A 26,631-nucleotide genomic window follows, 5' to 3' on the forward strand; every position below is an offset into this window, starting at 1 on the left:
ACCGGGAGATATCCTGCAGTCCCAAACTAACTAAGCCCCGAAAAAAAAAGCGGAGTGGCCAAAGAGCATAGGGGAATATTGTTTTTTCAAAACGAATCCAACAACCAAGATAGACAAGAGCACCTATTACCATATCCAATGCAATCCTCCACAGCGCCCAACCATGAAATCAAGTCTACCACTCGAGCGGCTCGTTCTTCACATCGCCACGGTTCGTCTTGGGCACGGGTGCGGCCTCGACCATGGTGGCACCGCGGGTGCCGCGGCGGAGGTAGCCACTGCCGTCCAGCCAAGGGGTCTCAAGGCTGCGCTTGGTCTCGAAGGAGCGGATCTTGCCCTCCATCTGGAGGGTCAGACCAATGTCGTCCAGACCGTTGATGAGGCAGTGCTTGCGGAAGCCATCGACCTCAAAGGCATAGATCTTGTTGCCTTGAGAATCTTTGATCTCCTGGCTCACGAGGTCGACTTCAACCTCGCGGCCGGCGCGGGCCTCGTCGGCGATCTTCTGGAGAGCGGCCTCATCCGAGACAGCGACGGGGAGCATGCCGTTCTTGAAGGTGTTGTTGAAGAAGATATCGGCGAAGGAGGGGGCGATGATGCACTTGATACCGAAGTCCAGCAGGGCCCAGGGGGCGTGCTCACGAGAGCTACCGCAGCCGAAGTTGGGGCCGGTGACTACCAGGATCTTGGCGTCGCGGTAGATACCCTGGTTCAGGACGAAGTCGGGGTTCTCCTGGCCATCGGTATAGCGAAGCTCGAAGAATGCAGCAGAGCCGAGACCGGTGCGCTTGATGGTCTTCAGGAACTGCTTGGGAATGATAGCGTCGGTGTCGACATTGGCCCGGTCGAGAGGAGCGGCAACACCCTTTAGAGTGGTGAACTTGGGCAGGCCGGCGCTGCTGCCGCCAGCGGAAGAGTTGGTATGAGGCTCGTTGTCAGCGGGAAGATCCAGAACGCGGTCAAGCTCGTCCTCGGTTGTGGGAGAGTCAACAGCCTCGGACTCAACGTCAACCTTGGGCTGGACCTTCGCGAGAACCGGGCTGGGGATGACATGCTCACGGACGTCGGCGAGCTTGCCAACAATGGCGGCAGTAGCAGCCATAGCAGGAGACATCAGGTGAGTACGGCCCTGGGCACCCTGGCGACCCTCGAAGTTGCGGTTGGAGGTACTGGCGCAACGCTCCTTGGGGGAGAGAATGTCAGGGTTCATACCAAGACACATGGAGCAACCAGCCTCACGCCACTCGAAACCGGCGTCCTCAAAAATCTTGTCAAGGCCTTCAGACTCGGCTTGCTGCTTGACCAAGCCAGAGCCGGGGACAATCATTGCGCGTTTGATGTTAGAGGCAATCTTCTTGCCGTTGACGACCTTTGCGGCGGCCCGCAGATCCTCAATACGAGCATTTGTGCATGACCCAATGAAGACCTTGTCGATGGTGACGTCCTTCATGGGGGTACCAGCGGTAAGGCCCATGTATTCTAGGGCCCGCTTGCAAGAGCTCTTGCGGTTCTCGTCCTCAAAGTCATCGGGGCCAGGAACAACACCAGTGATCGGGACAACATCCTGAGGAGACGTACCCCAGGAGATAGTGGGCACAATATCCTTGCCATCCAGGAAGACCTCAGCATCGTACTTGGCATCAGGGTCAGACTTCAAGGTAGACCAGTAGTTGACCGCCTTGTTCCACTCGGCGCTGCCGTACTTGGGAGCAAGAGGACGACCCTTTAGGTAGTCGAAGGTAATCTGATCCGGCGCAATCATGCCTGCACGGGCACCACCCTCAATGGACATGTTGCACATGGACATACGGGCTTCCATGCTGAGACTGCAGATAACAGAACCACAGAACTCAATCACAGCACCGGTACCACCAGCAGTACCGATCACACCGATAATATGGAGGACGACATCCTTGCTAGTGACACCAGCGGGAAGCTCGCCATCCACTTGGATACGCATGTTCTTGCTTCGGCGGGTAAGGAGGGTCTGGGTCGCGAGGACGTGCTCGACCTCACTAGTTCCGATACCGAAAGCCAGCGCACCGAAGGCACCGTGAGTCGAGGTGTGGCTGTCACCACAGACGACAGTGGTTCCGGGGAGGGTGAATCCCTGCTCGGGGCCGATAATGTGGACGATACCTTGGCGCTTGTCACCCATACCGAAGTAGGTGAGACCAAAATCCTTCACGTTCTCCTCGAGGGTGGTACATTGGAGACGCGAGTCGTTCTCCTTGATGAAATCTCCGGCGTTCTTGAAGTTTTTGCGCGAGGAGGTAGGGATGTTCTATAAGCATTCCGGTGAAAAACGTTAGCAGGTGTTTTGTGTTCGGGTCATTCGGAGGGTAGCGTACGTGGTCGACAGTCACCAGAGTGCAGTCCGGCCGGCGGACGTTACGGCTGGCATTTTTGAGGCCCTCGAAGGCCTGGGGCGAGGTCACTTCGTGAACAAGGTGACGGTCTATAGCCACTCTGTCAGTTGAGGATCTCAAATTGCGAGTCAATTCTTCCGCATACCGATGTACAGCAAGCAGGTGCCATCTTCCCCTTCATTGACAACGTGGTCGTCGAAGACCTTGTCGTACAAGGTCCTCGGTTTTGACACTGCGGAAGGCATTCTGGGCGGAGGAAATATGAAGTGACCAAGGTGCGTGTTGAGGTCAGGGATAGCAGAATGGAAGACTTATATTTTGCGGCTGGCCGCGATGTCGCTGGCAAAGTTACCTAGGTACTCGAGGGGCAACGCCGATTTCGGTCGGTCAGCGGCCAATACTCGCCCGCTGATTGGCTGCGGTGGCGACTCGCAGGAATCCCGATATCGGCTCGAAAAATGCGCCCGGCTAGTGACGCTTCTGGACGGCTGATCGCATCTTGACTCACGGATGGGTTGAGATGAGACGGATCCTAGCTATGTTTTCACCAGAATCATCTATTCGGGGGATTCATGGGCTTCATGGGCTTCATGTGCGACTGTCGGGATTCTCCCCACCTTTCAAGTCGAGACCTCACCGATTGATAAAGAAGCATGACGTAGATCGCCGACTCCGGACTCCGGGGTCACCATGTAGTTCTCGGTTTCTGGTTGGTTGGCGTCGCCGATCGCCCCAACATTTATGCCTCGGGGCGTAATATGTGTGGGCATCAAGAGCGAAGCCGGGGATGATGCACGTCCTGTATCCCTAGATATACTTGGACACTCTTGGGCTGCATTGATCACTCGAAGATGCCCACGGTTACAGATCATCTGAGATATTGTGAAAGACACTTTCTTTTGGCTATTGAATTCAGTCGTCCTCGCAGTATCTAGTGCATCTCATCATCACGCGGGTTCAAGCAGATCTAAATATACCCAAACGCCAGAAACCAAATGGTCATTATCCGCATCCCAAACAAAGTCGCAAACCTCATGACTGGGAGCCCAGATCAACCACGATTCTCTTCCCCGACGCTGATCCACTTCGAAGAGTTTCCAGCGCAGCATTAATTCCTCCCAGTCCACCTTCGGCCCGAACGATCTCGGGCAGAGTCAAGGTACCAGACTGCAAGAGACTCTCCAGCCAACAGACCAGACCCTCACCCACAGCCGGCGCCGTATGGAAGAGCTTGATAGGAACAGTGTGGTATTGGATACCAGGATCTCGCTCCTTCGGCAGGCCGGTTAGACCCAGCAGATGGGAATGACCAGAAGGATCTAATGTCTTTTGGAGAAGCGCGGCAGTCTCCTTTCCGACGATATCCAGCGCATATCGCAATTGGCCGCCTGTAACACCACGGATGATCTCCACCGCGCGCTCGGTGTCGTGGCGATCGACCAGCAGATCCGCACCCGACTGTATCAGCTTGGCGCCGTGTCGCGCAGCATCGGCAACGCAAATCACCCGAAGACCAGCCAGTTTGGCCAGTTGCAGGGCAATCAGCCCGGTGGTCGTGGAAGCTTGGGGGAGGTGTTAGCAGGGAACCCCATTTTCAAGCTGGGAGCACGCGTATCTTACCTCCCCAGATGGCAATCCAGTCCCCCCGCTGGGGCCGCTCGGAATCGTTCGACGCGGCGAAGCATTCATCGTAAATGTCGGATGGGATGTATTTGCTATCGAGCTGGTTGATAATACGGACCAAGTTGGGACCGGGTGAGTGAGGGAGAAAAGAGAAGTCCAGTCCAAAGGAGACGCCTAGCGCCAGCGCGGCCGCAACGAACGCGACTCCCAAAGACGCGGACGCGTGGATCGATGTGGACGATGGGATGCGCGCGGCATTGAAATCAGTGGCGATTGCGTATTCTTGGAAGGCAGCCTTTCTGATGTCACGATAATCTGTCGATGGCACTAGGACGATGTCTCCTACGCGAAGACGTGAAGTTTCATCGGGGACTTGAAGTACAAGTCCTGCCAGGTCGCGCCCGTTGATCCATGGCAGACTTGGAATGCCAAAGTTGAAGGCTCTAAGGTGCGAAGAGGTCGGTTAGTGTGTTGACGGGATGAACCTGGGCCAAATGATCAGAACACGTACGGTGCTTTCCAGTCGATCGGGTTGAGGCCGATCGCAAGGACCTGCGATGAGTGATCAACAAGTCTATTTCGTCACTGAGATCGGATTAGGGCCCGAGGGAGCATACCTTGACAAGAATCTCTCCTGGGTGCAGGATCGAAGGAATATTGTGGTTATCCACGAGTGTATATTGCTCGCGGACTCCCTTCAAGAGTAACACGCTTTGCTTTACTTCCACAGACTTGGAAGCCAAAGGCTGCTCCTCCCGTTTCGTCGTAGCGATGGCATTGGGAATGGCTTCTGAAAAGATATAGCGATGGAAAGTTGAGGACTTGCTTGGCAGCTCATCGAGCTGAAGGCAGGTGGTGGTCGACATGATGCGGGGCGCTACTACTGCCATGCTTGAGATCAAACTTGCAAAGAACGTGAATGCTCGTCCGGAGGATGTCTATATCTTACTTAGGTCTACCAGTCTGGGTCATCTCTCGGGCGAGAAATCGCAAATGCAAAGTAATCTCACCACTTGGGAGCGGGGGCATTGATATCAACTCCAGTCGAAAGCACGTATACGCAGGCCCGGAGATGCCTCCACCCAACGCTTGGCCCAAGGATGGTCTGGCAAAACCAAGCTAAATGAAAGCACATCATCTTCCATTTGCGCCATTCAGCCTATCCCGGGGCTCCACGGCTTGGTCGGGATTCAGTTCATTGCGCATGGCGGGGCCTGGATGGCGTGATGATGGCCTCTCGTTGGAAGACCGGGGGAGGGGATAGAAGATCAATGGTAATCTATGGTAATCAAAGATAATCAAGATTTCCTGGTGATTCCGATGAACCATCGACTGGGGTATCGCTTAACCACCGAAGTCGTCGTATGTGGGCAGATTTGGGATGAGAACCAAAGACTGGGACCGCAGTAATCTCGTCGTAAAGATATATGACTTTCTTTCTCTTCTTCGCATAACTGAACTAGATTCCCCGCCACTGATTGTCTGCCCTTGGGTCCGCTGAATCGGAAGGCGTCTTCTCGAGTAGAACTGATGTGATCCGGGGCTGTGATGACGAAACCCTGAAACGGGCTTGACTGGGGATGCATCTTCATGGCCTGCGCTCGCCTAAGAACGATGCGGATCGGCAACAGATAAACTAAGATTCTCAAATTGCTTGTTTATCGCTATTTTTCTGCCGGTTGATAATGCTAGGTTGTCACTCACCAGCTCAGTTTGAGACTGTCACTGCATTACGGTGGCCCCAAGCGACGAAAATGCTGATGCGCAGCAACCTGGAAACGTAGCAAAATTATAGGCAATTGTTGTTTGCTGCCTTGAAGAGGTGATCGAAGATGATGATGAATCAACGGAGTATTCGGTCATTTGTTTGGTATAAGCACTCACAAGTGTCCTCTAGATTATTCACGATTACCTGGGCTGGTCGCCATTGCCTCGCTATCCTTTGGACTTGATTTTCCTCTCCGTCTAGGGCTACTTGTCTAAAAATGATGAGTTACCTTTATTTTCCAGACATTAATTCATGTATACATATGCGTTCTTATGTTTGTGCTGCAGGACAGGCATGTATATATCGGCCGGGAGGTGTCAATTCTGATTGGCAGCCTCTAGATGCCAAGTGTGCCAAGTGTAGAAGATGGATTCTGTGAGACAGGCTACTGCAAGCTAGCATGCTAGACTTCTACTGGTGACTTCCCCTGTGACAGCCGAGACTGCACTCCCTCAAGTGTGCTTCAATATGACGCGTGCCGCACGCCTGAGGTGCGTGCGAGCACGTAATCTTGGTCAAAAACAACAACATCTGCTTATCATCGATAGCAAGTCGTCTTTGAGGCTAGGCTCTGCAATGGAAGGTATAGTTAAACGGGACATCTCCGATGTTGCCATCGCGCGAAATGTCTTGCCTTGTTTCAAGGTGGAGCTCGGGTTTTCTGATATCAATCTACTACCCCAGGCGCCGAGATTGAAATATGATTGACCTCTGTGACTACGTTTGAAAGGGAAGCTCAATTTTACAGACTATTACCATCATGACAAGCTCGGAGAAGGGCGCTCCGCCAAAGGACGCCGAGGTGAACAGCGAGTCCTTTAATGAGCCGGTTGTCGGGCATCATCCAGGTAAGACGAAAGGGTCGCGATGAGATCGCAAAGCTTACTGAATTGATTGTATAGTAAAATGGTATCGGTCGACGTTCTACAACGCTCTCATCCTCGGACTGTGCAACCTCCTAGCCCCGGGCATCTGGGGAGCGATGAACTCCTTGGGCGGCGGAGGCGAGGAGAAGCCATACCTGGTGAATGCTGCAAATGCCCTGACCTTCGGGCTTATGGTCGTGTCCTGCTTCCTCGGCAGCGTTGTGGTTCGCTTCATCGGCATCAAATGGACCTTGATTGTTGGCACGATGGGATACGCGCCCTACGCCGCCGGGTTATACACGAATAATCGCTTCGGAGACGAATGGCTGGTCATCCTCGGAGCTGCCTTGTGTGGCATCTCCGCTGGGATCTTCTGGATGGCCGAGGCAGCTATTGCCCTTGCGTATCCGGAGCCCTACAACCAGGGCCGCTTTCTGGGCTTCTGGCTCAGCTTTCGTGTCGGAGGACAGATTCTCGGCGGCGCAATCAACCTTGGACTCAATGCCAATCGCTCCAGTGCGGGAAGCGTGTCGTACACCGTGTATCTCATTTTCATTGCGCTGCAGGCTCTGGGTCCGTTTGCTGGGTTGCTGCTGAGTTCGCCATCCAAAGTGCAACGGAAAGACGGTATCCCCGTTAAGCTCCAAGTGGGCAATACCGTTGGGTACGAGATCAAGAGCATGTCAAAGCTTTTCATCAGCCGGAAGTTTCTGCTGATCGTCCCCTTCATCTGTCAAGCGGTCTATACCGAGGCTGTGATGTTCTCGTACGAGGATTTGTGGCTGTCTGTGCGTGGCAGAGCTCTTGGGTCATTCCTCTCCGGCGTTGTGGCTTTGATTGCGGGCAATATTCTGGGTGCATTTCTGGATAGCAAATCCATATCGCTGAAGACGCGAACCCGGTATGCATTCTTCTTTGTGGTTGGCTGGCAAGGGCTGTGCTGGGTCTGGGCGACAGTGGTGACAACCGAGTTCCATAAGACGAATCCCGTCTATGACTGGAATGACCCCGGCTTTGGGAAAGCCTTCGCCTTGTTCCTATTCTGGGTCGCAGGCTTTCAGCTGAACTACATGTACATGTGAGTCATAGTGGGGGGAGGACGTTACTTACGTTGTTCACGCACTGACCGGGAAACAGGTTCTTCTTGGTCGGCAATTTGGCGGATGACGATGAGGAAGTCGTACGCATTGCTGGTCTCCTGCGTGGAACCGAGTCTGCTGCTCAAACGGTCAGCGTAAGTGCGCCTCCAATCTTGTTCGATTGATTGGTCTTCACAGTCTGACCCATTTATAGTATGGCCTGAGCAGCGTGTCCATCATGGCCTCGGTCGGAGATATTTACCTGAACTTTGGTCTATGGAGTATCGCCATCCTCCCTGCGTGGCTCATTGTCAGAGAAGTCGGCACTTTGTTTGGAGATAAGAAGATCGAAAGAGAAGCGCGTGCCTTACGCGACGGGTCCGACAATGAATAGCGGACCATATCAAGACATTTATGGATAAGATTTGGAATGTGTCGTGGGGGAACTATATTTTGAAGTAGATGTTCAGTGTCTGTACAGAGCTACGAAGTAGAATCTTATTCCAGGAGATGATCCGCGACGACTCTCAGGCCATACATATGTTAGAGTAAGATGGGCAGTTCGGAAAATGGAACTTTTTGAATAGACCGGACTTCATGAAACTTGCCAACCCAGCTGAGTATCGGACAATTGCAGCCAGTATATCATCACAGCTCGAAGCTTGTCCCGTACCTTCATAAGCTGATAGAGAAAGTGGATGTCATCTTGCGCCAGAGGTTATTCTCTGGAGTGTCTATCCAGGCCAATAGCCATATAAGCAAGCCCATCCGTGACTGGCAATGGCTATGAGGCTTGGTGGAGTGTGGAAAAGAGTAATTGTGGAAACAAGCTAAAATATATACATGTGGTGGGCAGACCTTGAGATCAAGATTGCCACCTTGAATCCAAGTTTTCATCCGCATCTGGGCGCTAAGCCATGGACTCGAAAGTCCGATTATCCCGGTTGAACACCAACAAAGCTAGACGGTGTCGCACAAACAGACCCATGATTCCACAGAAAATTTGAACTGCGACCAGATGCCGCGCAAGCTGGTCTTCTCTCATCGGTCCCATCCACACGAGCCAGAGGTTGAGAATCGTCAAGTTCGAAGACTCGATGATCTGCCCCTTCTCATTTCTGGCAATGCGAATCAGTCGTAATTTGTGTAGAAGGTCGAGTGCAGTGGCGATTAATGGAGACGGAGGAACAGTCCACTCGGTGACAGACGCATCCAATAGTCCAGTCGAAGCGTTGTATTTTGGTAGCCGGTGACGAGGACAAGGAATAATGTGGAATAATTGGGGTATGGAGTAAAGGAAGTTGAAGATCTGCGGAACGAACAGTAGCAAGAGAGTCTTGCTGAAATGTCCTAGGATGCCAACAACCGCAAACACCATGCCTGCAAAGTAACAGTAGGTATCACCGACGAAGACCTTGGAGGGGTACCAATTGTGGCACAAAAGTGCTGCTGAAACGCCAACAAATGGGACGAGGAAGTAGATCGAGAACAAATGGGAATCGGTAGCCGGGTGCGGGTATGGCGTGATAGGCGCCAGGTACATCGCATCATTGAAGAGCAGCAAAACCGCAATCACGAGAGACTGGGCAACTTCGATGCCATTAATCCCGGCCAGCATGTTAATGGCATTGGGGCAGAAAATCGCCACGGCTGCCATGTACATGTAGTACAGCCACCCGAGATCAATGAAATCCCCTAGGTACCGTTGCAGCGGAACCGGCACGACGACATGTGTGACGCCAAAGTCGACAAAATACACAATGAGCATCGGGATAGAGGCGAATGCAGGAATCAGGACCTTGTGTCTCCAGCGAATGTCGAGCAAATCATCTCCAATGCCCAGGATGACAATAGACTGTAGGGACAGAAGACCTGACAGGTATGATGCGAGCTGTTCAAGGTGGTTTTAGCTCTCTGCTGACATGTATTGATAATTTAAGATACCAACCTTGCCGTGGGGGAATCTATGCAGGTAACGACCGGTTTCAATGTGCTGGTCTTCAATGACCACGTCACGGTTTCCCCCGCCTGATGTCGCGGCCACAATGTCCTTGTAAAATGCGAAAGGAATGAAGACGATGAGAGATATCAAATACACTACTGCGCAAACAGCTCCCATGGTTTCTGGTCTAACTTCAAGCATTAGCTTCCAATCAACCTATGCAGCCGGTGGGTCGGCGTTGTTGGGTATACTTACATTTCAGGCTTTCTCGGCTTTGCCATATCTTTCCCTTTCAACCCCGCCTTGATGAAGACCGGTCCAAGCCACCGTATCATGCTGAAGGCGACTGCAAATGCAATGCCAGCCATGCCGAACGACGCGATCAACGGCGCGCCATCGCCTTGGAAAGTGTTCACTAGGATACTGAAACCAGCCCCCACAAGGAGCAGCAGGCGCCATGTCTCCGCCCGGGAAAGGGTGTTTGGGGAGTGCATTGCGGGCAATTGGCGCCGGCGCCAGGGTCTGGAACTTTGACTTTAGAGAAGAACAGTCAAGACAGAAGGGAACAACTTTCTGTTGGAGCACGAGCTTACGCAATGTGGCTTCATGCCGAACACAACGCGATAAGCTTATCGAAACTGCCGCTCATAACTGACCGCTCGCGCAGGCGGTATGGAGATATCCCGTGACGATCGCGGCCGAGAAGGGAAACCCGCGCGCAGGGACGCTGAGACACTTCTGTTTCATGTCACAGCATGCATACGTGTGAGTGAAACGTGTCATTGGCTCATTATTGGAATATCGTGGCCTCAGCTAGTCGAGGCAACGATCTCGTCTCAATGGGGCCAGTGGAGCGCCCGGTCATGGCTGGTGGGTTCGCGGACTTCGACGCTGGCCACCGGGACCTGGTATCGGTCACCAAGTTCAACTTTTACGGAAACAGGATTGTCACGGCCTCATCCGACCATCGCATGAAGGTGTGGGATCTGAAGGATGGTCAATGGCAGCTGACAGACACCTGGCGCGCCCACGACGCTGAGATTCGCGATGTAAGACCTGCAACCCGTAGCAGCTCTGGTCGCGTGTGAACATACACTAAATCACCCCTCCCAGGCAGTATGGAATGGACCATTCACGGGTCAACATCTCGGTAGCGTGGGTGAGGACATGAAGTTGAAAATCTGGCAGGAAGATGTAACGCAGCCACCCAATTCGGGCCGGCGGTTCAGGTCTATCTTCCGCATGACGGCGCCTCAGCGCCACCCGTTCGTGTCGCTGGATTTTCGTAATATCGACCTGGAGTCATGGCTTGCGGTTATCACACGAGACGGATACCTTATGATCATGGAACCCGTTAGTCCAGACAGCCTGGCGGACTGGCAAACGCTCGACCAGTTTCGAGTATGCACTGCGCCCGAACGCGGCGAAGAAACCAGCTTCAAGGTCCAGTTTCATCATGATTCCACCGACATAACACATACACTCCTTCCGGAATCGGACCGAAAGAGCTTGTCACTAGTTGTGGCGGCCATGGACTCCGTCAAGGTCTATCGCACCGATGCCAATCGGCGTTTCTACCTTGCCATTGAATTAAATGGACATGGCGGTCTTGTAAGGGATATTTCTTGGGCTAATGGCTCGGTTCGAGGCTATGATCTCATTGCAAGCGGGGGAAAGGATGGACTCGTTCGGATTTTCGAGGTCTACACCACAGCCACCGACCAAGGATCCCAAACGCCCAATTCCCGCAAGACCGAACGACGTCAGCAACAGTCGTCATCAGCGCGAGCAACCTCACAGTCTGGAATCGGGAATGCTCTAGCAAATCGGGCACCAGCCTCAGTGTCCAACCGCCAGGCGAGTGCGGATTCTCTGTTCCGCCACTCATTCAAGCAGGTGGCATGTATTGACAGCAAACACCTGGATGTCTGGCAAGTGGAATTCTCCTTTGCTGGTCAGTGTAATTCCTCTCCAGCCCTGTTCTCCGCTTCTCACTTTTTCTCCAGGTGATTCTCTTATATCCTCCGGAGACGACGGTGCTGTTCGATTCTGGAAGAAGTCGTTGTCGGGAGAATGGCTCGAGTATGCTGAGACCGACATGGCTTCCCAGTGAGATATGTGCGACATCTGAATTCCGATTAACTCCAATGATACCCGGTCCTTAGTTCCACGTATGCATTGTTCTTTTCCTCTAAATCGTGCCGTGGTTACCTCTAGACAATAGGTAAAGTTTGGAATGAAAGTCCTGATAGTCGATGCAGGCAGGAGCGACTCCATGTCACCAATGCACCCGCTATTCGGACACCGCCATACCTACACGATGGGTTATCCTTTGAGAATCGACAGCTTGCACTCCCTCTCGTTCCCTCTGGCTGAATTTATCATTATTAGCTATTCACCATGGCCGTGGGCCCGACCCTTGGAACCGGCGTGTTCATTGGCGCCGGCCAGGCTCTGGCCATCGGCGGCCCGGCCTCGCTGCTTATTTCGTACCTATTCTTATCGCTCCTGACCTACTTCATGGCCACGACCATCGCCGAAGTGGCTGCCTACACACCCTCACGACACGGTACCATGGTCACAAACGGTTTCCGATATATGACAACCAGCATGGGCTTCGCTGCTGCTTGTCTTCGTTGGTACGCCATGGCGATGTTCGTTCCCTATGAGATCTCCACCGCAATGGTCAACCTTGGGTTATGGAATCCGGGTTCTGCAATTGGAATTCGACTGGTGATAATCACGTCCATCATCGTTGGTTTCAACTATCTTCCTGAGAAGCTTTTCAAGAGCTCGGAGGTAATCTTCACGAGGGTCAAGATTGGCACACTCGTCTGTCTCCTTGTCTTGTCTCTATCTATTGGTATGGGAGGGGCCACCGGACATGATCATTGGGGGTTTCAATACTGGAAAAGTCCCGGTGCCATGCATGAGTACTTGACTCGTGGGTCACTGGGAAGGTTCTGGGGCTTGTTGCAGTGTCTCTTACACAGCTCGATCGCTTTCACCTTTGCGCCTGAGTTGATCGTACACCGCGCTGAACTTTCCGAAACAGCCGACCAGACCGAAACGACCGACAATATAGAGCCAACGGGGAACTCAAAAATTCCAAACAACGTTTTTGCCGACGTTGGCACGACCGCCTTCCCTTACATTCTGAGCTCCGTGGCCATGGGTGTGATGGCTCCATATAATGAACCCTTACTGACGAACAATGGAGCCGGTTCCGGTCTATCACCCTTCGTCGTCGGTATTAACACGGCAAAGATTCGCATCTTGCCAGTCACGGCGACCATCGCAATTTTCATCTCCTCAGTGGCATCGGGTCGGTCCTTTCTGTACCTCGCCTCGCGTGTGCTGTGTGCAATGGCGGAAGTCGGCCATGCTCCTCGGATATTGAAAAATCGGAACACATGGGGTGTCCCGTGGGTAGCTGTCACTGCTACCGCCACCTTTGCGTTGCTTGCATTCCTCTCCGTGGGCACGTCGAGCTCGGTCGTGACGAATTACTTCATTCTTTTTGTCAACAGCTCAGGTTACCTTTCCTGGCTGATTTCGTGTGTCGTTCTCCGCCGCTTTCGCCAACAACTGAAGTTAAACCATGCGGACAACTCCGGTAGCTTCAAGATACAGCCCTTAGGTGCATATCTGGGCTTCGTTCTCAGTGTGGTTTTGCTGCTTGCCAATGGTCTGAGTTCGGCAGTGCCCGGTAACCAGACCGGGCCGAGAGCTGCCAGGATCTTTTTCGCCTACATCAGTATTCCCTTATTCCTGGTCACGTATCTTGTGCATCGGCTGCGCAACAGTGGGCCTCGTCAGTCGCATAGAGGGGAAGGTAGTCTCAAAGAGACATGCCGCGATCCAGCGATCAGGTATCATCCAGGTTGGGTACAACCGAGTCAAGGAACCGACCCACCTTCGCCTATTGAGCTGGAACAGGTCTGGATCATGGCCCGGGAGTCTTGAATTCTTTGTGCGCTGCGTCTGGTGTTCAGTGTGGAGATCAAATGGGAGACTGTAAAGCGGAGTTCGGGCTCAGTAGTATATTCATTCACGGGCACCTTCCCGGACTGCCGTTCTTGTATTTATCGAGCTTCTTCCTTATTCTTAGTATTCAAGCGATGATCATTTGATTTTTACCTTGTAACTTCCCGTGCGGCCTAAGGCGTCCACGTGTGACTCGAGGTTCTCCCGGTTTTCTTGAATCTGCGAGCTTCATTCACTCTTGTCCCACTCTCTCCTCTCGCCTTGCTTCGTCCTGGTATATTTTCTTGTTTCCTTCAAAGATCTTGGCTTAGTACGTACTACTCCCCACTGCGCTGGATGTTCCGCTGGCCCAATCATTGTGGAGTATGGTATTCATCGGCTCAATCTGGTTTCCTACACCTTTTCTCCTCCCCACGGTCTTTTACTCTACACCGTGCTTTGAGCTGCTGCCCATGTCACTCCCTCTTTTATTCGCTTAGTACTCCAGTTCTTGACCCAGACAGCTGTGTTGCTCTCAGAGGCTTGTGCTATAGCATGTATCACGGCCTTGGGCGGCGACCCCCACGTCACTAGCTACGCCTGGTCCGTCGCCATGCCGAGTGAATATCGGTCGCCAGACCACGAGCTGGAGCAGACCCCGAAGACCACTTCTCGAGTGGGATCATCTAGCAGAAATCGACATGATGCTGAGCAACTCATCTCTGTCCCGACATAACCGGATGCGTCTTGGGGAAGAGATACCCCAGGCCATGAACGGGTGGGCCATACAGTAAATTTCAATATTACCTTGACGCCTTGTGATCGACTAACGGTTGGATTTGATTAGCCCTGTTCCTTGCGCACCTCCGTTCCGACCTCTATAGTGGCGAAAAGGGCTGCCAAATCACCGGGTTGGAATAATAATATCGGAAGCCTGGCGCGCCCCCTTTTACCCACGCCGGCGGCCACACCATCTTCTCTCCTTGGGCTTCTTCACTTTGGGCACAATCCACCTCTGCTACCCGGGGACTGCACACTGTTGCCCTGGTCGGCCAGTAACTTAGTGATGCTTTCTTTTTCTTCTTCTCAGACCCTGACCAGATAACTGGCCCCCCTCTGGCGGCGCATCAGGTCTGCGCCACGCTCCTCCCCTGCCCCATTTCCACTCTTCCGTCACCCGGCCGATCTCCCTCTTTCCCACTCCCATGGCACATCTCCATATCCACGTTCTGCAGTACATGTACTCTGTCCAAATTCGCGCTCCGCTCCTGGAACCTTCTCCCTGGCTGAGTCTTCCTGAAGTCGTTTCTGCTTCTCTCCCTTTCATGCCTTCTACCCACCCGTTCTTCCGGCATCTCCCTTCTCACCTTCCCTCGTCTCCCCTTACTTGGCCGGGTGGTTTCTTTGAAACCCCGGGAATGCTTCTCCCCATTTCTTTGTTCCTCTCCAACTGTCACACTAACTTCGAAGATACGGGATGATCATCCTTTACCTGCTCTCCTGGTTCCATCCATCGGAACATTCAATGATCGCGCCCATGATTGGAGTCGCAGCCTCATCAAATGGCCACCCAGTCACTCTCCGCGTGCATGGAATCGATTTCCGGGATGTGCTTTGGCCGGAGCCCAGCATGTTACAACCCTTGACCCATGATGATTTGCGGGCGTCACTTGAATTCCGATCCATGGCGATCGACTAACCCGCCAGAAGCTCACTGTCTCTTCCAAAGGGCCCTTCAAGCCTTCTCTGGTGGCATTCCCGTGACTGTGGGCTCCCCACCGGATTAGGTGCCCCCGATGCTAGTCTGGATCCAGCCTAGTGTGGTTACCATACACCCGCATCCCCCCATTACCGGTACCGTCATGGTTACCGTACTCCTCCCCCCTCTTCGCGGTTTCCCTCGCAAGCACCGCTGGCTGCACAGCGAGTCCGGTGCCTCTCTGGTCCCTGCAGTTCTCTGGAGGCCTCTGCTGCGCTATTGCTGTCTCGCTGTCGCGGCCATTCGGACCGCTCGAGAAGGAGCCCTGGACCAATGAGCACTGACTAATCCCCTCCCCTTTCCCTTCCCCCTCCCAGCAGGTTTTGCCCAGCGAAATCGTTTTCGGGTCGAGTCCCAATGCCTCCTACGCGCTATTCCCCTTTTGCCCACTCCTGGTTCGGGGCCCATTCGCTGCCTTAGGCCCCCGTAGCCTCTCTCCTCCTTCAACTGCTCGAATCACCCTCTTTTTCTCTCCTTTTCCCACTGCGCGTTGCTGTGCCTTCTCGGATCTTCCCCATTTCATTTGTCTCTGGATCCTCCATTCCTTCTCTCACCCTGACGTCTCCACCCCTCTGTTCTTCCTCCTCCACGCGATCCCGTCGTCTTCACCCTTTTCGTCCTCACCTTCACCCTCGCCCTCCTCCTAACCACCTCAGCCAGCCATCCGACGCAAATCGCGAGCGGCCGACTACCGAATCTCGAATCGCCTCGATCCACATTACCGAGTCCTTCCCCTCTCGAGTCGAACCCTCGTTTTCTCGCCTCTCCACCCTTCAGGACACGGGTCAATCGCATTCGGCCAGGATTTTCCATCTACCCTCAGCCATCCTATTCCGCCCTGAAATCATCAGAATAGGCTCATTTCTACGGGGGAAACATCTCTCGGGTCGTTCCTGAGATAGCGTGCTGTTCACTGCGCTAGTAACACTCGTCGTCGCTGTCCAGCCTTCTCGCCGTTTGAACGCGTCTGGCATCGACAAGGAGGGACTTGCAGATTCCCGTCCACCCCAGGGCCGTGGACATGCTTGTTGAATAGTGACGGATCGGACACGCCATCGTTCCCTAAACATCCTATTTTGTTGTGACCTGAGAGGGGGTAATCTGTCGGACTATGACAGATACCTCCTCCCTCGCCATCACGCACGCCACCACGGATCCGTATCCGGTCCCCGCCCCTCTGGGTTCTCCCACCGCCAACGGTGCCGTATCTGACTCGGTCGCAGCGGACGAAGAAGAACCGTACACCATCAAATGCATTTGTTCGTTTGATGAAGATGATGGCAGCACGGTATTCTGCGAAGGCTGCGAGACCTGGCAGCACATCATCTGCTACTATCCTGACAAGAGGGTTCCAGATGTGCACAACTGCGTCGACTGCGAGCCGCGGCTGTTGGACAGTCGACGTGCGACCGATCGTCAGCGGCAACGGCGGATTAGAGAACAGAGCGAGGACGGTGACCGGAAGAAGCGGACCGGTTCCAAGTCTCAAAAGAAAAAGATCAAGGAGGGCGACGTGAATGGATTTGGTCATCAGCGCAGCGAGTCGAGTGCTCGTGATCAGCCGCCCGCAAAGAAGACCAAGACGTCCCACCGCTCTTCTGCATCTATCAGCGCCCCTCCAGGTGCCCCGGCTCTCCCCTCGGAATCCCGTAAGCGACGTTCGTCCACCTCCGTTGCCACCAGTCCTACGAAGCCTGCCGGCCCCCCCATTCCCTTGTTCTCGAACGAATTTCTACACCTTTATGACCGAGATGAGAATCATGTCGACATGGATAGCAATCTCTTCGTCAATGTGAGTCTTGTTGGAGACACGGCCTCGTGGGTCAAGGACCCGGAGGCCCTGGCACGCGTCACCAACGGACGCCGGGCTGAGGATACGTTCAACCGGTCGGATACCGCCCTTGATCGTTCTCGTTGGCCCGCTTTAGCCACGGACACGATCACGGATACAAATATCGAGATTGGGGACAGAACTCCTACCTGGAAGATCTTGAAGACCCAAGATTTCGTGCGCAAAGACGAGATTGTGGGAGAGATCACGGGCAAGGTTGGCAATTTTGACGACTATTGCTTGGATCCAAGCAACCGGTGGGCCGAACTTCGCCACCCAGAGCCCTTCGTTTTCTTCAGCTCTCACCTTCCCCTATATATCGATAGTCGCCATGAGGGGAGTGTCCTTCGTTATACACGTCGATCATGTCGTCCCAACGTGACCATGAAAATATTCATCACCAATGATGTCGAGTATCATTTCTGCTTCGTTGCCAAGGAGGATATACCGGCCAACGCAGAGATTACCATCATGTGGTATCTCGATGCCCAACTGTCTGAGTCATCTAACGGTTTGGTCAAACAGGAGTCGGGTGACAGTGCCACCGAGGCCGCTGCCAGTTGTATCAGCAACACTCTTGCCAACTTCGGTGGATGTGCGTGTGAACATCCGCAGAGCTGTCTATTGGCCAATTTGGACCGTCGGCGACACCCCAAGCTGTTTGATCCTGGCTCCAAGCAGGTCAATGGCAAGCGTAAGAAGGCGAAGACCAAGTCCAACGCGTCGCCCATGGACACAGGTCGCACCTCCATCAGTCGTGCGGGAAGCGAGATCACCAAGCACCCGGATGAGGACGATGGAGCTGCTGACAGTCGCTCCACGTCTGGCTCCGCGCGTGGACAGCGGCATAGCCGCGATCTTAGCCCCACTGTTTCCCAGCAGGGTCTTGCAAGCACTGAGCTGTCCAGCCGTGAACGACGCAAGATTGCTGATGCCGAGAAACAATTCCAACAGCTAGAACACGACCAAAAAAACACAAACAAGAAAAACAAGAAGCGGCTCAGCGGACCGTCTGGACAATCCCCAGTTGCGGTTGCGACCTCAACGCAAACTGCACACCTCGAGCCCCAGCGAAGACTTCCCAAGTCACTGCGCGTTGACACTACTGCCAATCATTCCCGGTCACCGACCACCGCCCTGTCACCAGGATCTTTGCCCACTGGTCGGCGTGGCTCGCCTCGGAAAACATCCGGATCCAACACCCCCCTTCCTCGCTCTCCTCTCGGTCGTCCCACGTACGTGGATGTCGCTGTCCAGGCAAATGTAGATGAGTCAGACGAGCCCTCGATGCCACAATCGTCCTTGCGACGTCGCTCCAGCTTTGTTCCGATGACTGTTAGGCTGTTGAAGCGGTTCAGTATGGATCGGTTACGGTCTGAGGACCTTGTCCGCCAACAGCTATCCTCGGCGGGTTCTGATAGTGTGGCTCCCTCATCTCCTTCGGTCCGATCTTCAGCCCACGGACTGGACAGATCAGACACTGCCATGGCGGATGCGGACTCTTCGCGGCCCCCCTCAGCGACACTCAGCTCTGCAGATGTGGACATGCGAGATGTGTCTTGGAATGCCGAGTCGGATGTGGTTCACACCGACCAGGACTTGAGCAAACCGCCTATCCCACCACCTTGGCCGTCGACTGCTGCTCATAATACACGACTTCCCAGCAGTCTCGCAGACCACGCCAATCTTCGCGTTTCCATGCCTCCGCCCCCCAGCATTCCCGCCATTGCTTCTGCCATCAGTCCTGGATCTGCATCCAGCACAAGTCTTGTATCCCCAACCACCCTCGACACAACCTCACCACATGCCTCGGTGTCCACGCCCGTGACCAGTATTCCGACGTCAACACCTGCGAAAAAGAAGTTGAGTCTTGGTGATTATTTGAGTCGGAGGGGCACCTTGGCAACCACTCCAACTTCAGAAAAGACCCAGGCGCAGGCAACTGCCATACCTTCCGCACAAAAATCCCCTTTGACTCCAGGGTCGGGCTCGGCAGTCAATGCAGACGGTGCGCAATCTCACAGGACATCACCCGATGGCAAAACGGAATCCTTGGGCTCCCGCGATGTCCCGATGAAAGACGCCGCCGAGTCGTCGCAACCGCATATCCCTTCCATCTCTTCGTGACCTGTTTTACCTCTCTGCGTGATAGTAATGGCGAAGTGTGGTTGATGGACCTGCCTCCTCCGGAATGACGTTTCTTACGACTGCAAAATCTTTTCTTGTGTGACTTGACTTGACCCTTATCAGGGCGGTAAAGGCGTTTGGGACTACGTGCTTGGGTGACGAATTTTGTTTTCTTTTTCCGAACGGAGTATACGGCGTGCACAAGGAACGGGAAGGTCGGCTACGGAAATACCAGGAATCGGTTGGGTTATGGCCTTCTTCAGCGTGCTTGCCTGCGTGCAGCACCTCTTGTCTTCATGATTTGTGAGATTATCTACCGAATTTTCTACTCTTCTTTCGACATGGGTTACCATTCGAATGCTACAGGATAGCTTGTATGAACAGTTCTCAACTTTGATATCCAAATGGCCCTCCGTACCAGATAGATCTAAGCATCGACTGTAAGTTGCCGGTCAACACATTTATGGCTGAGACGACTTCGTCATCTTTGAATATGCTAAACAAAGGGAGGGACTACAATCAGAATCATGAATCAAATTCTTTTCAGGATATTCTATAGTGCTTCTGATGCAGTACTGATATACTCCCGGTCTTCAGGGAACGATTATTGTATAGCGCAGAGACTGCTACGTTGGGAAAATTTACTACGATGAACTCAGCAGATGAGACCGTGGTCTTTGCATCCAGTGGATGTTGTGCTCACGCCGATGGTACAGGCACTCATTTGAGCAGAGCATAGTCACTGTTGTTATGCCGCTTGTGCCCTTTACTTCTTCGCCTCTCTCTCTCTTTCTCTCTCGCACACGGACTCCACAAATAACCCCAGACCACTGCTCTCTCCGCCGCTTCTTTGCCTCTCTGCGTCTCAAGTCCGAGTCCTCCTTGTCAGAAGCTCTAAACTGGATCCATCCGGTCGTTGAAGTCACCTCACTATCACCGGAGGAATGGCGTCCAACACACTCACCCTGGCCGGCCAAGAGCCTCTTATTATTTTCATTTCCCTTACCCACATCGAAGCGTTTGACCGGGCCTATGCAAGCCTTATCTTCGGAATGAAACAAAAGGCGAAGCTCCTACGATTCGAGCAACCGTCAGGCATCAAGGAGTACTTGCTCCTGAGGCCTAAGGCGGTCCTCCTGACCGACGATGCGCTTACTTGGCGGCATGATAACCCACTATGTCTGTATATCTGGGATCTGGTGCTCAGATACGTACGAAATGGAGGAACAGTCGTCTGTATGGGAATGTTCCCCAGCTGCACCAGGCCCCAAGATATCAAACCCTTCTTCAGCAGGGCTGGCCTGTCCTGGGACATGGGAGACTACCACCGAACTACCGTGCACCTGAACAAGGCACATGTTCCAGCAAATGTCCAGCCGTTCCTGTCGGAGTCCTACAGTCTTAAGGGCATGTTTTTGAAAGGCGTGGACCCGACTGCAGCTTGGTATCTTCCAGCGGAGGACTCGGTCAACGAATCGATCGTGTGGGCAAGAGAAAGGGTCAATACTGCAAACACTCCTGTCGCGATGGCGAAGGTGGGAGATGGGTATCTGGGCTTTGTGGGTGACTGCAACGGTGAGCTAGGGTCTTTCAAGGTGATTCTGGCGATGTGTGGGCTGTGCGAATGAGGGCCTTTGTCAAGGGTGCGGATCATGGAGGCTCGAATGGAATTGTACGGGCTGCTCATAATATCGAGCCTGTGTCGTTGACAATATGAACTGTTTTCAATACTCATAGCGGTTGACTACGTAGTGATAGAGAATGAGAAGCGGAGAGGAACGGCCTGCGCCATTCGTCAACACTCGTGATGAGTCAAGAGGGGTAAATCGCAGGTGCCTTTGGTCTGGCACTGGCTTCTTTCCTTTCCTTCTATCCCTTCTATCGTCGCCATCAACTCGCAAGGTTATTTGACATCAATGAACACCTCGCACCAAGAGTCACTCGCCTTGAGCGAGTTGCCGTCGCAACCCTCGAACCATGAACCACCGCTCGAGATCGAACAGCCCTCGCTGGCCCCAGCCGATGGGGGCAAAGCCGCTTGGTTAATGCTCGCATCATGCTGTCTCATTCAGCTACCAGTCTGGGGTGTGTCTCACATACAATGAGCCTGGACTATGGCAATCACTAACCTCGATGCACAGGATTCTCGACTGTGTTTGGTATCTTTCAACAGTACTATACGGCGCACAGCGTCCTGCAGGGAAACAAAGGCGATCTAGCAACCGTTGGCACTACCTCAACTGTATGCATATCGCTGCCTTTGCCGATGAACGTTGCCCTGGGGAAGCAATCTGATCCTTGACGACAGGGCCTTCTGTATCTCCTCTCGCCAATCACCTTTACTCTGCTGGTTCGGTATCCACGTCTGCAACTCTACTGTGCTCCAGCGGGAATGGTCATTACAGTGATTGGCTCTTTGCTTTCTTCATTTGCGAAGACCGTGTGGCAGTTGATTGCCACGCAAGGCGTGATGTGTGCCATAGGCAATGGGCTCCTCTTCAGCCCATCCTCGTTGTATCTGGACCAATGGTTCGTACGGAGAAAAGGACTTGCGCTGGGGATCATGTGGGCTGCGAAGAGTACTACCGGAGTCGCCCTCCCCTTTGTGGCAAGTGCTTGTCTCAATCGATTTGGCTCAAGCAACACATTGAAAGCCTGGACGGTCATTACGGTATGGCTTTGCCGACGATACTACTATCACTCTTCGATTCCTTATCAGCCCAGAGCGAACTAACACTCCTGTCGCAGTTGATCACTACACTCCTATCCCTGCTGTTCATGAAACCGCGGATCCCCGTCTCGTCCTCGACGTCAGCTCGCCGGCTTGATCTCAGCTTCCTGCGACTAGCTACCTTCTGGACGATGCAGGCCGGCAATATCATCCAAAGCTTTGGATACTTCCTGCCATCAACCTATCTTCCATCTTACTCCACGGCTACGGTCGGTCTGCCGGAAACAATGGGTACGATGCTAGTCTCCCTCTTCAACGGGACCTCCATCTTCGGCGGGATTGCACTCGGCATGCTCTGCGACCGAGTCGCCGTCACGAACGTCCTGCTTGTCTCATCTGTAGGATCGGCATTGTCAGTTCTCCTCTTCTGGGGCTTAGCATCGTCGAATTCGGGCTCGTCCCAGGAAGCTCTTGCTCTCCTCACCGTCTTCTCTCTGTCCTATGGTTTCTTTGCTGGTGGATTCAGTTCGACTTGGTCCGGTGTTATCACGCAGATCAAGCATGACGCCGACTCTCCTTCATCCCTGGAGACGGGCTTGGTGTTTGGATTGCTGGCTGGAGGCCGAGGAATTGGTAATGTCATCAGCGGACCCCTGAGCACTGTGCTTCTCCGGCAAGGATCCCTCGGTGATTCCAGTAGCGTCGGTGGAACTACCGGATTCGATAGCCGGTACGGCACTTTGATTCTATTTACTGGCATCACGGCATTCTTTGGAGCATGGCCGTACCCCGCATATATGGTCTATATGAAGCGATTATTTTATCATTGAATCGACCCTTTGGTTTCCTTCACTCTAATCCATTAAACCCATCCTCGGGCCTACTGTAAGGAGCAGGTCCTCATAGGCTGCCTCACTAATCACCTGGGCAGGCATTGTCATCAGAATAGTAGTCAGCCTACATCGGGTTAAAAGAATGCTGATTGATGATTGTTGACCGCGAAGACAAAACACGCACAACAAGGAAAGAAAAGTAATATGCAGAAAGGACCCAGCCACGACCTTTAATCCAATCTATCTACTAGAAGCAGCGAATAAAAAGATTAAAGAGCAGAGTAATTGAGATATAACCTACTTTGTGGAAAAGGAAATAGGTATGAATTCAAGTAAGGATGAAGACAGGTCAGATGGAAGATGCTGAATTGCATTCCTGACAGAGAAAGAGCAAAGGTCAGAAAAGCAATCTTGAAAAGCTAAGACAGAATAACCTGGGCCATCTCCATACGCAGGAACCACTGAAATCAAGCTCATTATCATATGCGGCGTAGGAGAATCTAGGGTGGAATCCTCTAGGACCCCTTCTACACTCCACTCTAGATTGGTTAAGAATGTATAGTTAGCCAAGGGGTAGCCTCTTGTCCAGCGACTGCGGCTTGATTTTAGCTTATGAATCAAAAGCCTTGGATCATCCTACTACTTCCTGAGGCTGCGTGTAATCGAGACTTCCGAGGCTATCAAAAAGACAGTCGTCTAGGCCCCTGCGAGGAGCGTGGATCTAATGATCAATGTGATAGGATATCTCTTGGGCATGCGTATCCCATGCATCTACCCCATAGTCTCTCAGAGCCCAGTCATATCGAGCTTTTGCTATTTCGAGTGGGTTTTTCAAATGCGGATATAATATCAGGACGTCTTGCAAGATAGAATCGAAGTCGCGCGGTTCGTTTAACCTTCCAATGTCAAGATCAGGATCTGAAGTATCGGGGGGAGGGGGGGTACTCTTGGAGGACTTTCTCGGGGTGAGGACGGAAATAACATGGGTTAAATTGTAGAACTCCATCATCAGTGATCCCTACTTGAAAAGCTTGAACACCAAGCTCTTGGAGATCGGCAGGAGAGAGGAAAAAGGGATCGCAGGCATGGACTTGTTGATGCCGGTTCTTGAGGACATCGTGACGCCTGGCCCTAGACTGCACATCCATTGTCGCAGAAGATAGCGAGGGTGGAGGATTCAAGGAGGATCAGTCTAGTTCTGGGAAATGTCGAAAATATCAGTTCGCTGAAAGGAATGATCATAGATACGTAACCTTGGAAGGTTTATGGTGCGAGGAGGACCAGACTACTTGTACAGCAGGCTATAGAAGCACTTACGACAATGCACGTTTAATTAGTTAGTTGCACACCACCCAAATAGTTCGATTGATGTATTATAGCGTTGATGACGGAGAAGGAACACACGGAGTGGGTGGAAAACCCGTAGTCATCTAAGTAAGAGAGAGGGAGAGGGAGAGCGCGCACGTTAGCTACACGGCAAGGGGCGACAATCTATTCTCGTCAGGTGAAGGTCTTTGATCCGAGTGTGGAGGATTACTATCGTTTCTTCCCTGCCCCCGGAATATTGTGGTAGAAATACCACCTAGAAGCAATATAGCGTCATCTCCCCACTTCTCAAGATCGCCTTCGCTAAAGCTCAAGTTTTCCTTTGATTCTAACCGAGCGATTCTATACACGGTCACGTGCGGCCCGAGCTTCGACAGCGAATCCGAACGCTTCAACGCCGTGAAGTCCGACTTTTAGAACACACCTCAGTATCTCCCCGGGCTGCTGCATTCTCGCCTGCAGTCATGTCTGCAGCTGACCCAGCCCTGCAAGATCCTCTCCTCTCGCTCCGGCGCGCCATTGCGGCCGGTAGTCTCCCGACGACGACAACCTCGTCCGAGCTCACAGAGGAACATGCGACAGAAGATCTGGCCCAGGCCACACATCTGGTCTTCTCGCAGCCGATTACGCAGGCAATTCCACTCAACACACCGACGCGATTCCTCTCTGGACCGGACAAGTCCGCCGTCGACTTACGCAGCATCTTCTTCGCGTGGCAGAAGAAGGATGTCGCCATTCCCGAATACATTGCCTCCGCACAGGAGCTGAATGAGGCACTCAAAACAAAGGCGGCGCAAGAGGGGGGGAAGGAGGAGCAGGTTCAGAACCTTGTCTTTGTCGAGCGCCTGGACTTGATCACCTGGCTAGAGGGTGCTTCCGATGAAATCGAATACATCAAGCCTCTGGAGGGCGCTGCCGCCGCCGCCGCCGAGGCCGCTGCTGCAGCTGCAGGTGTCGCTCAGGCCGAAGCCTCGGCCGGCATTGCCTCCGGTGCAACCGGGGGCGTTTTGTCGGTGCCCAGCGGTGCACCGGCGCAGGTTGGGGCTCAGGCGGGCCGCGCGCAGAAGCCGATTGACCCCCGGCTGCAGGAGATCTACAACGGCGAGCGCAAGACAGGAGACCGGAACACGGTGCTACGGGGGATCAAGCCGACAGTAAGTCCCTTCCAACACGAAGGCTGGGGCGGAGGGCTATGCAAAGGCCACCGTGAAGCTAACCAGACCCGCCAACAGGACTTCTCGCACGTCCGCAAAAGCGCCGAGTTATTCCTCGACCGCAACCGGTCTCGTCCGGGCCAACCAGGCGCCACCAAACCCAGCAGCAAGAGCTCCGCGATGGTCCCCACGCCGTCGGCGGGCCTCTCAATGCCTTCATCCCGCAAGTCCCATTCCCGCCCCGACCCAATCATCCTCCTCTCTCCCTCCGCCTCGTCCCTCATCCGCATGTCCAACATCAAGTCCTTCCTCCAGGACGGCGTGTTCGTGCCGCCCGACCACCCGACACTCAGCATGTCCACCGAAGCCAACTTCATGGAACTGCGGCGCCCACTGCGCATCAAGGCCGACCCGTCCAACCCGACCGCGGGCGCAATTGGCTCAGCCAACGGCGCTCGCGGACCCAAGCCAACCAAGTTCATCCTCGTCGACGGCACCACCAACTTCAAGCCGGAGTACTGGTCGCGCCTGGTGGCGGTCTTCACGACCGGCCAGACCTGGCAGTTCAAGTCGTACAAGTGGTCCTCCCCACCGGAGCTGTTCAAGCACGCCACGGGCATCTACGTCGGCTGGCGTGGCGAAGACGTCCCATCGACCGTGAAAGGATGGGGGCGCGGCGTGGAGAGCTTCTCCGTGGAACGGTGGGACGAGAAGGGCGGCGTGCACGGGTCAGGGCGCTGGCGCGATCGCGAGGTTGTCGAGGGCATCTGGACGGCGATTGAGGAGGGCATGAGGCTGCGTGGCTGGGCATCGAAATAGACCGTGCAGCCTTGATCTCTTGACCTTGTTTTTTGACTCGATTCCCCTTTCTGAATTGCTTTCTCCGCCTCTTTCGGATTTTGATGACACGATTGATTACTCGGGGGGTGGCGGGTTTCCGGCGTTTTTCATCTGGTGCGAGAGGTTGTGCAGTGCGGTCTCGACGACCCCAATCTTGATCTTTCCTTCCCTCTGTTCCGCATGGCAATTTCCTTGTTCCTCCGTAATGCCTAGCACGCATAGATACACCACGCCCGGCATCTACGAGATCTAGATTTGACCGCAGTCCCGTAATGACATGGGACCAACGAGCGCCACCGCAAAAACCCCAAGTTCCAGTGCCACATTACCGTTCTCTCCACGCTCGATCCAATGGAACTCAGGCGACCCCCTCTACCAAGGAATCCCAAGCCTACAGAACCAAATAGCCGGAGCACGTCCCGGTTTCCAATCCCCAGACGGACCAGAAGTCGAACACGTCCACGCCCGGGGCCCAGG

General features: G+C 53.6%; 10 protein-coding genes across 10 annotated transcripts; 7 read left to right on the forward strand and 3 right to left on the reverse strand.

Annotated features, from left to right (window-relative positions):
* Nucleotides 1–175: 175 nt before the first annotated feature.
* On the reverse strand, nucleotides 176–2,614 carry luA (3-isopropylmalate dehydratase LEU1; the record flags this gene model as incomplete). The annotated part of the gene is made up of 3 exons (XM_056948233.1): nucleotides 176–2,284; nucleotides 2,352–2,458; nucleotides 2,515–2,614. The coding sequence occupies 3 exons, from the start codon at nucleotides 2,612–2,614 to the stop codon at nucleotides 176–178; spliced, it is 2,316 nt and encodes a 771-aa protein (XP_056795458.1).
* A 787-nt stretch (nucleotides 2,615–3,401) lies between these two features.
* N7459_009066 (zinc-binding alcohol dehydrogenase family protein) lies at nucleotides 3,402–4,882 on the reverse strand (the record flags this gene model as incomplete). Its single annotated transcript, XM_056948234.1, has 4 exons — nucleotides 3,402–3,931; nucleotides 3,990–4,435; nucleotides 4,504–4,544; nucleotides 4,610–4,882. 4 exons carry the CDS (start codon nucleotides 4,880–4,882, stop codon nucleotides 3,402–3,404), a joined length of 1,290 nt encoding a protein of 429 aa, XP_056795459.1.
* Nucleotides 4,883–6,520: 1,638 nt separating this feature from the next.
* Nucleotides 6,521–8,099, forward strand: N7459_009067 (DUF895 domain membrane protein; the record flags this gene model as incomplete). Its single annotated transcript, XM_056948235.1, has 4 exons — nucleotides 6,521–6,608; nucleotides 6,663–7,704; nucleotides 7,764–7,860; nucleotides 7,920–8,099. 4 exons carry the CDS (start codon nucleotides 6,521–6,523, stop codon nucleotides 8,097–8,099), a joined length of 1,407 nt encoding a protein of 468 aa, XP_056795460.1.
* Nucleotides 8,100–8,615: 516 nt separating this feature from the next.
* Nucleotides 8,616–10,141, reverse strand: N7459_009068 (UDP-N-acetylglucosamine--dolichyl-phosphate N-acetylglucosaminephosphotransferase; the record flags this gene model as incomplete). Its single annotated transcript, XM_056948236.1, has 3 exons — nucleotides 8,616–9,596; nucleotides 9,654–9,834; nucleotides 9,903–10,141. 3 exons carry the CDS (start codon nucleotides 10,139–10,141, stop codon nucleotides 8,616–8,618), a joined length of 1,401 nt encoding a protein of 466 aa, XP_056795461.1.
* A 345-nt stretch (nucleotides 10,142–10,486) lies between these two features.
* On the forward strand, nucleotides 10,487–11,760 carry N7459_009069 (putative nuclear pore protein (SEH1); the record flags this gene model as incomplete). The annotated part of the gene is made up of 3 exons (XM_056948237.1): nucleotides 10,487–10,696; nucleotides 10,761–11,601; nucleotides 11,654–11,760. 3 exons carry the CDS (start codon nucleotides 10,487–10,489, stop codon nucleotides 11,758–11,760), a joined length of 1,158 nt encoding a protein of 385 aa, XP_056795462.1.
* A 287-nt stretch (nucleotides 11,761–12,047) lies between these two features.
* N7459_009070 (putative proline permease) lies at nucleotides 12,048–13,613 on the forward strand (the record flags this gene model as incomplete). The annotated part of the gene is made up of 1 exon (XM_056948238.1): nucleotides 12,048–13,613. One exon carries the CDS (start codon nucleotides 12,048–12,050, stop codon nucleotides 13,611–13,613), a length of 1,566 nt encoding a protein of 521 aa, XP_056795463.1.
* A 2,870-nt stretch (nucleotides 13,614–16,483) lies between these two features.
* Nucleotides 16,484–19,330, forward strand: N7459_009071 (putative PHD finger and SET domain protein; the record flags this gene model as incomplete). Its single annotated transcript, XM_056948239.1, has 1 exon — nucleotides 16,484–19,330. The coding sequence occupies one exon, from the start codon at nucleotides 16,484–16,486 to the stop codon at nucleotides 19,328–19,330; it is 2,847 nt and encodes a 948-aa protein (XP_056795464.1).
* Nucleotides 19,331–20,274: 944 nt separating this feature from the next.
* N7459_009072 (uncharacterized protein) lies at nucleotides 20,275–20,958 on the forward strand (the record flags this gene model as incomplete). Its single annotated transcript, XM_056948240.1, has 1 exon — nucleotides 20,275–20,958. The coding sequence occupies one exon, from the start codon at nucleotides 20,275–20,277 to the stop codon at nucleotides 20,956–20,958; it is 684 nt and encodes a 227-aa protein (XP_056795465.1).
* Nucleotides 20,959–21,246: 288 nt separating this feature from the next.
* N7459_009073 (putative MFS monocarboxylate transporter) lies at nucleotides 21,247–22,831 on the forward strand (the record flags this gene model as incomplete). The annotated part of the gene is made up of 4 exons (XM_056948241.1): nucleotides 21,247–21,415; nucleotides 21,472–21,572; nucleotides 21,639–22,001; nucleotides 22,079–22,831. The coding sequence occupies 4 exons, from the start codon at nucleotides 21,247–21,249 to the stop codon at nucleotides 22,829–22,831; spliced, it is 1,386 nt and encodes a 461-aa protein (XP_056795466.1).
* A 1,793-nt stretch (nucleotides 22,832–24,624) lies between these two features.
* N7459_009074 (RNA polymerase II accessory factor CDC73 family protein) lies at nucleotides 24,625–26,133 on the forward strand (the record flags this gene model as incomplete). Its single annotated transcript, XM_056948242.1, has 1 exon — nucleotides 24,625–26,133. The coding sequence occupies one exon, from the start codon at nucleotides 24,625–24,627 to the stop codon at nucleotides 26,131–26,133; it is 1,509 nt and encodes a 502-aa protein (XP_056795467.1).
* Between the last annotated feature and the right edge of the window lie 498 nt (nucleotides 26,134–26,631).

Source organism: Penicillium hispanicum (genome assembly GCF_028827665.1).
Source record: "Penicillium hispanicum strain IBT 35686 chromosome Unknown utg000008l_segment0_segment0, whole genome shotgun sequence".
Taxonomy (NCBI): Eukaryota; Fungi; Ascomycota; class Eurotiomycetes; order Eurotiales; family Aspergillaceae; genus Penicillium; species Penicillium hispanicum.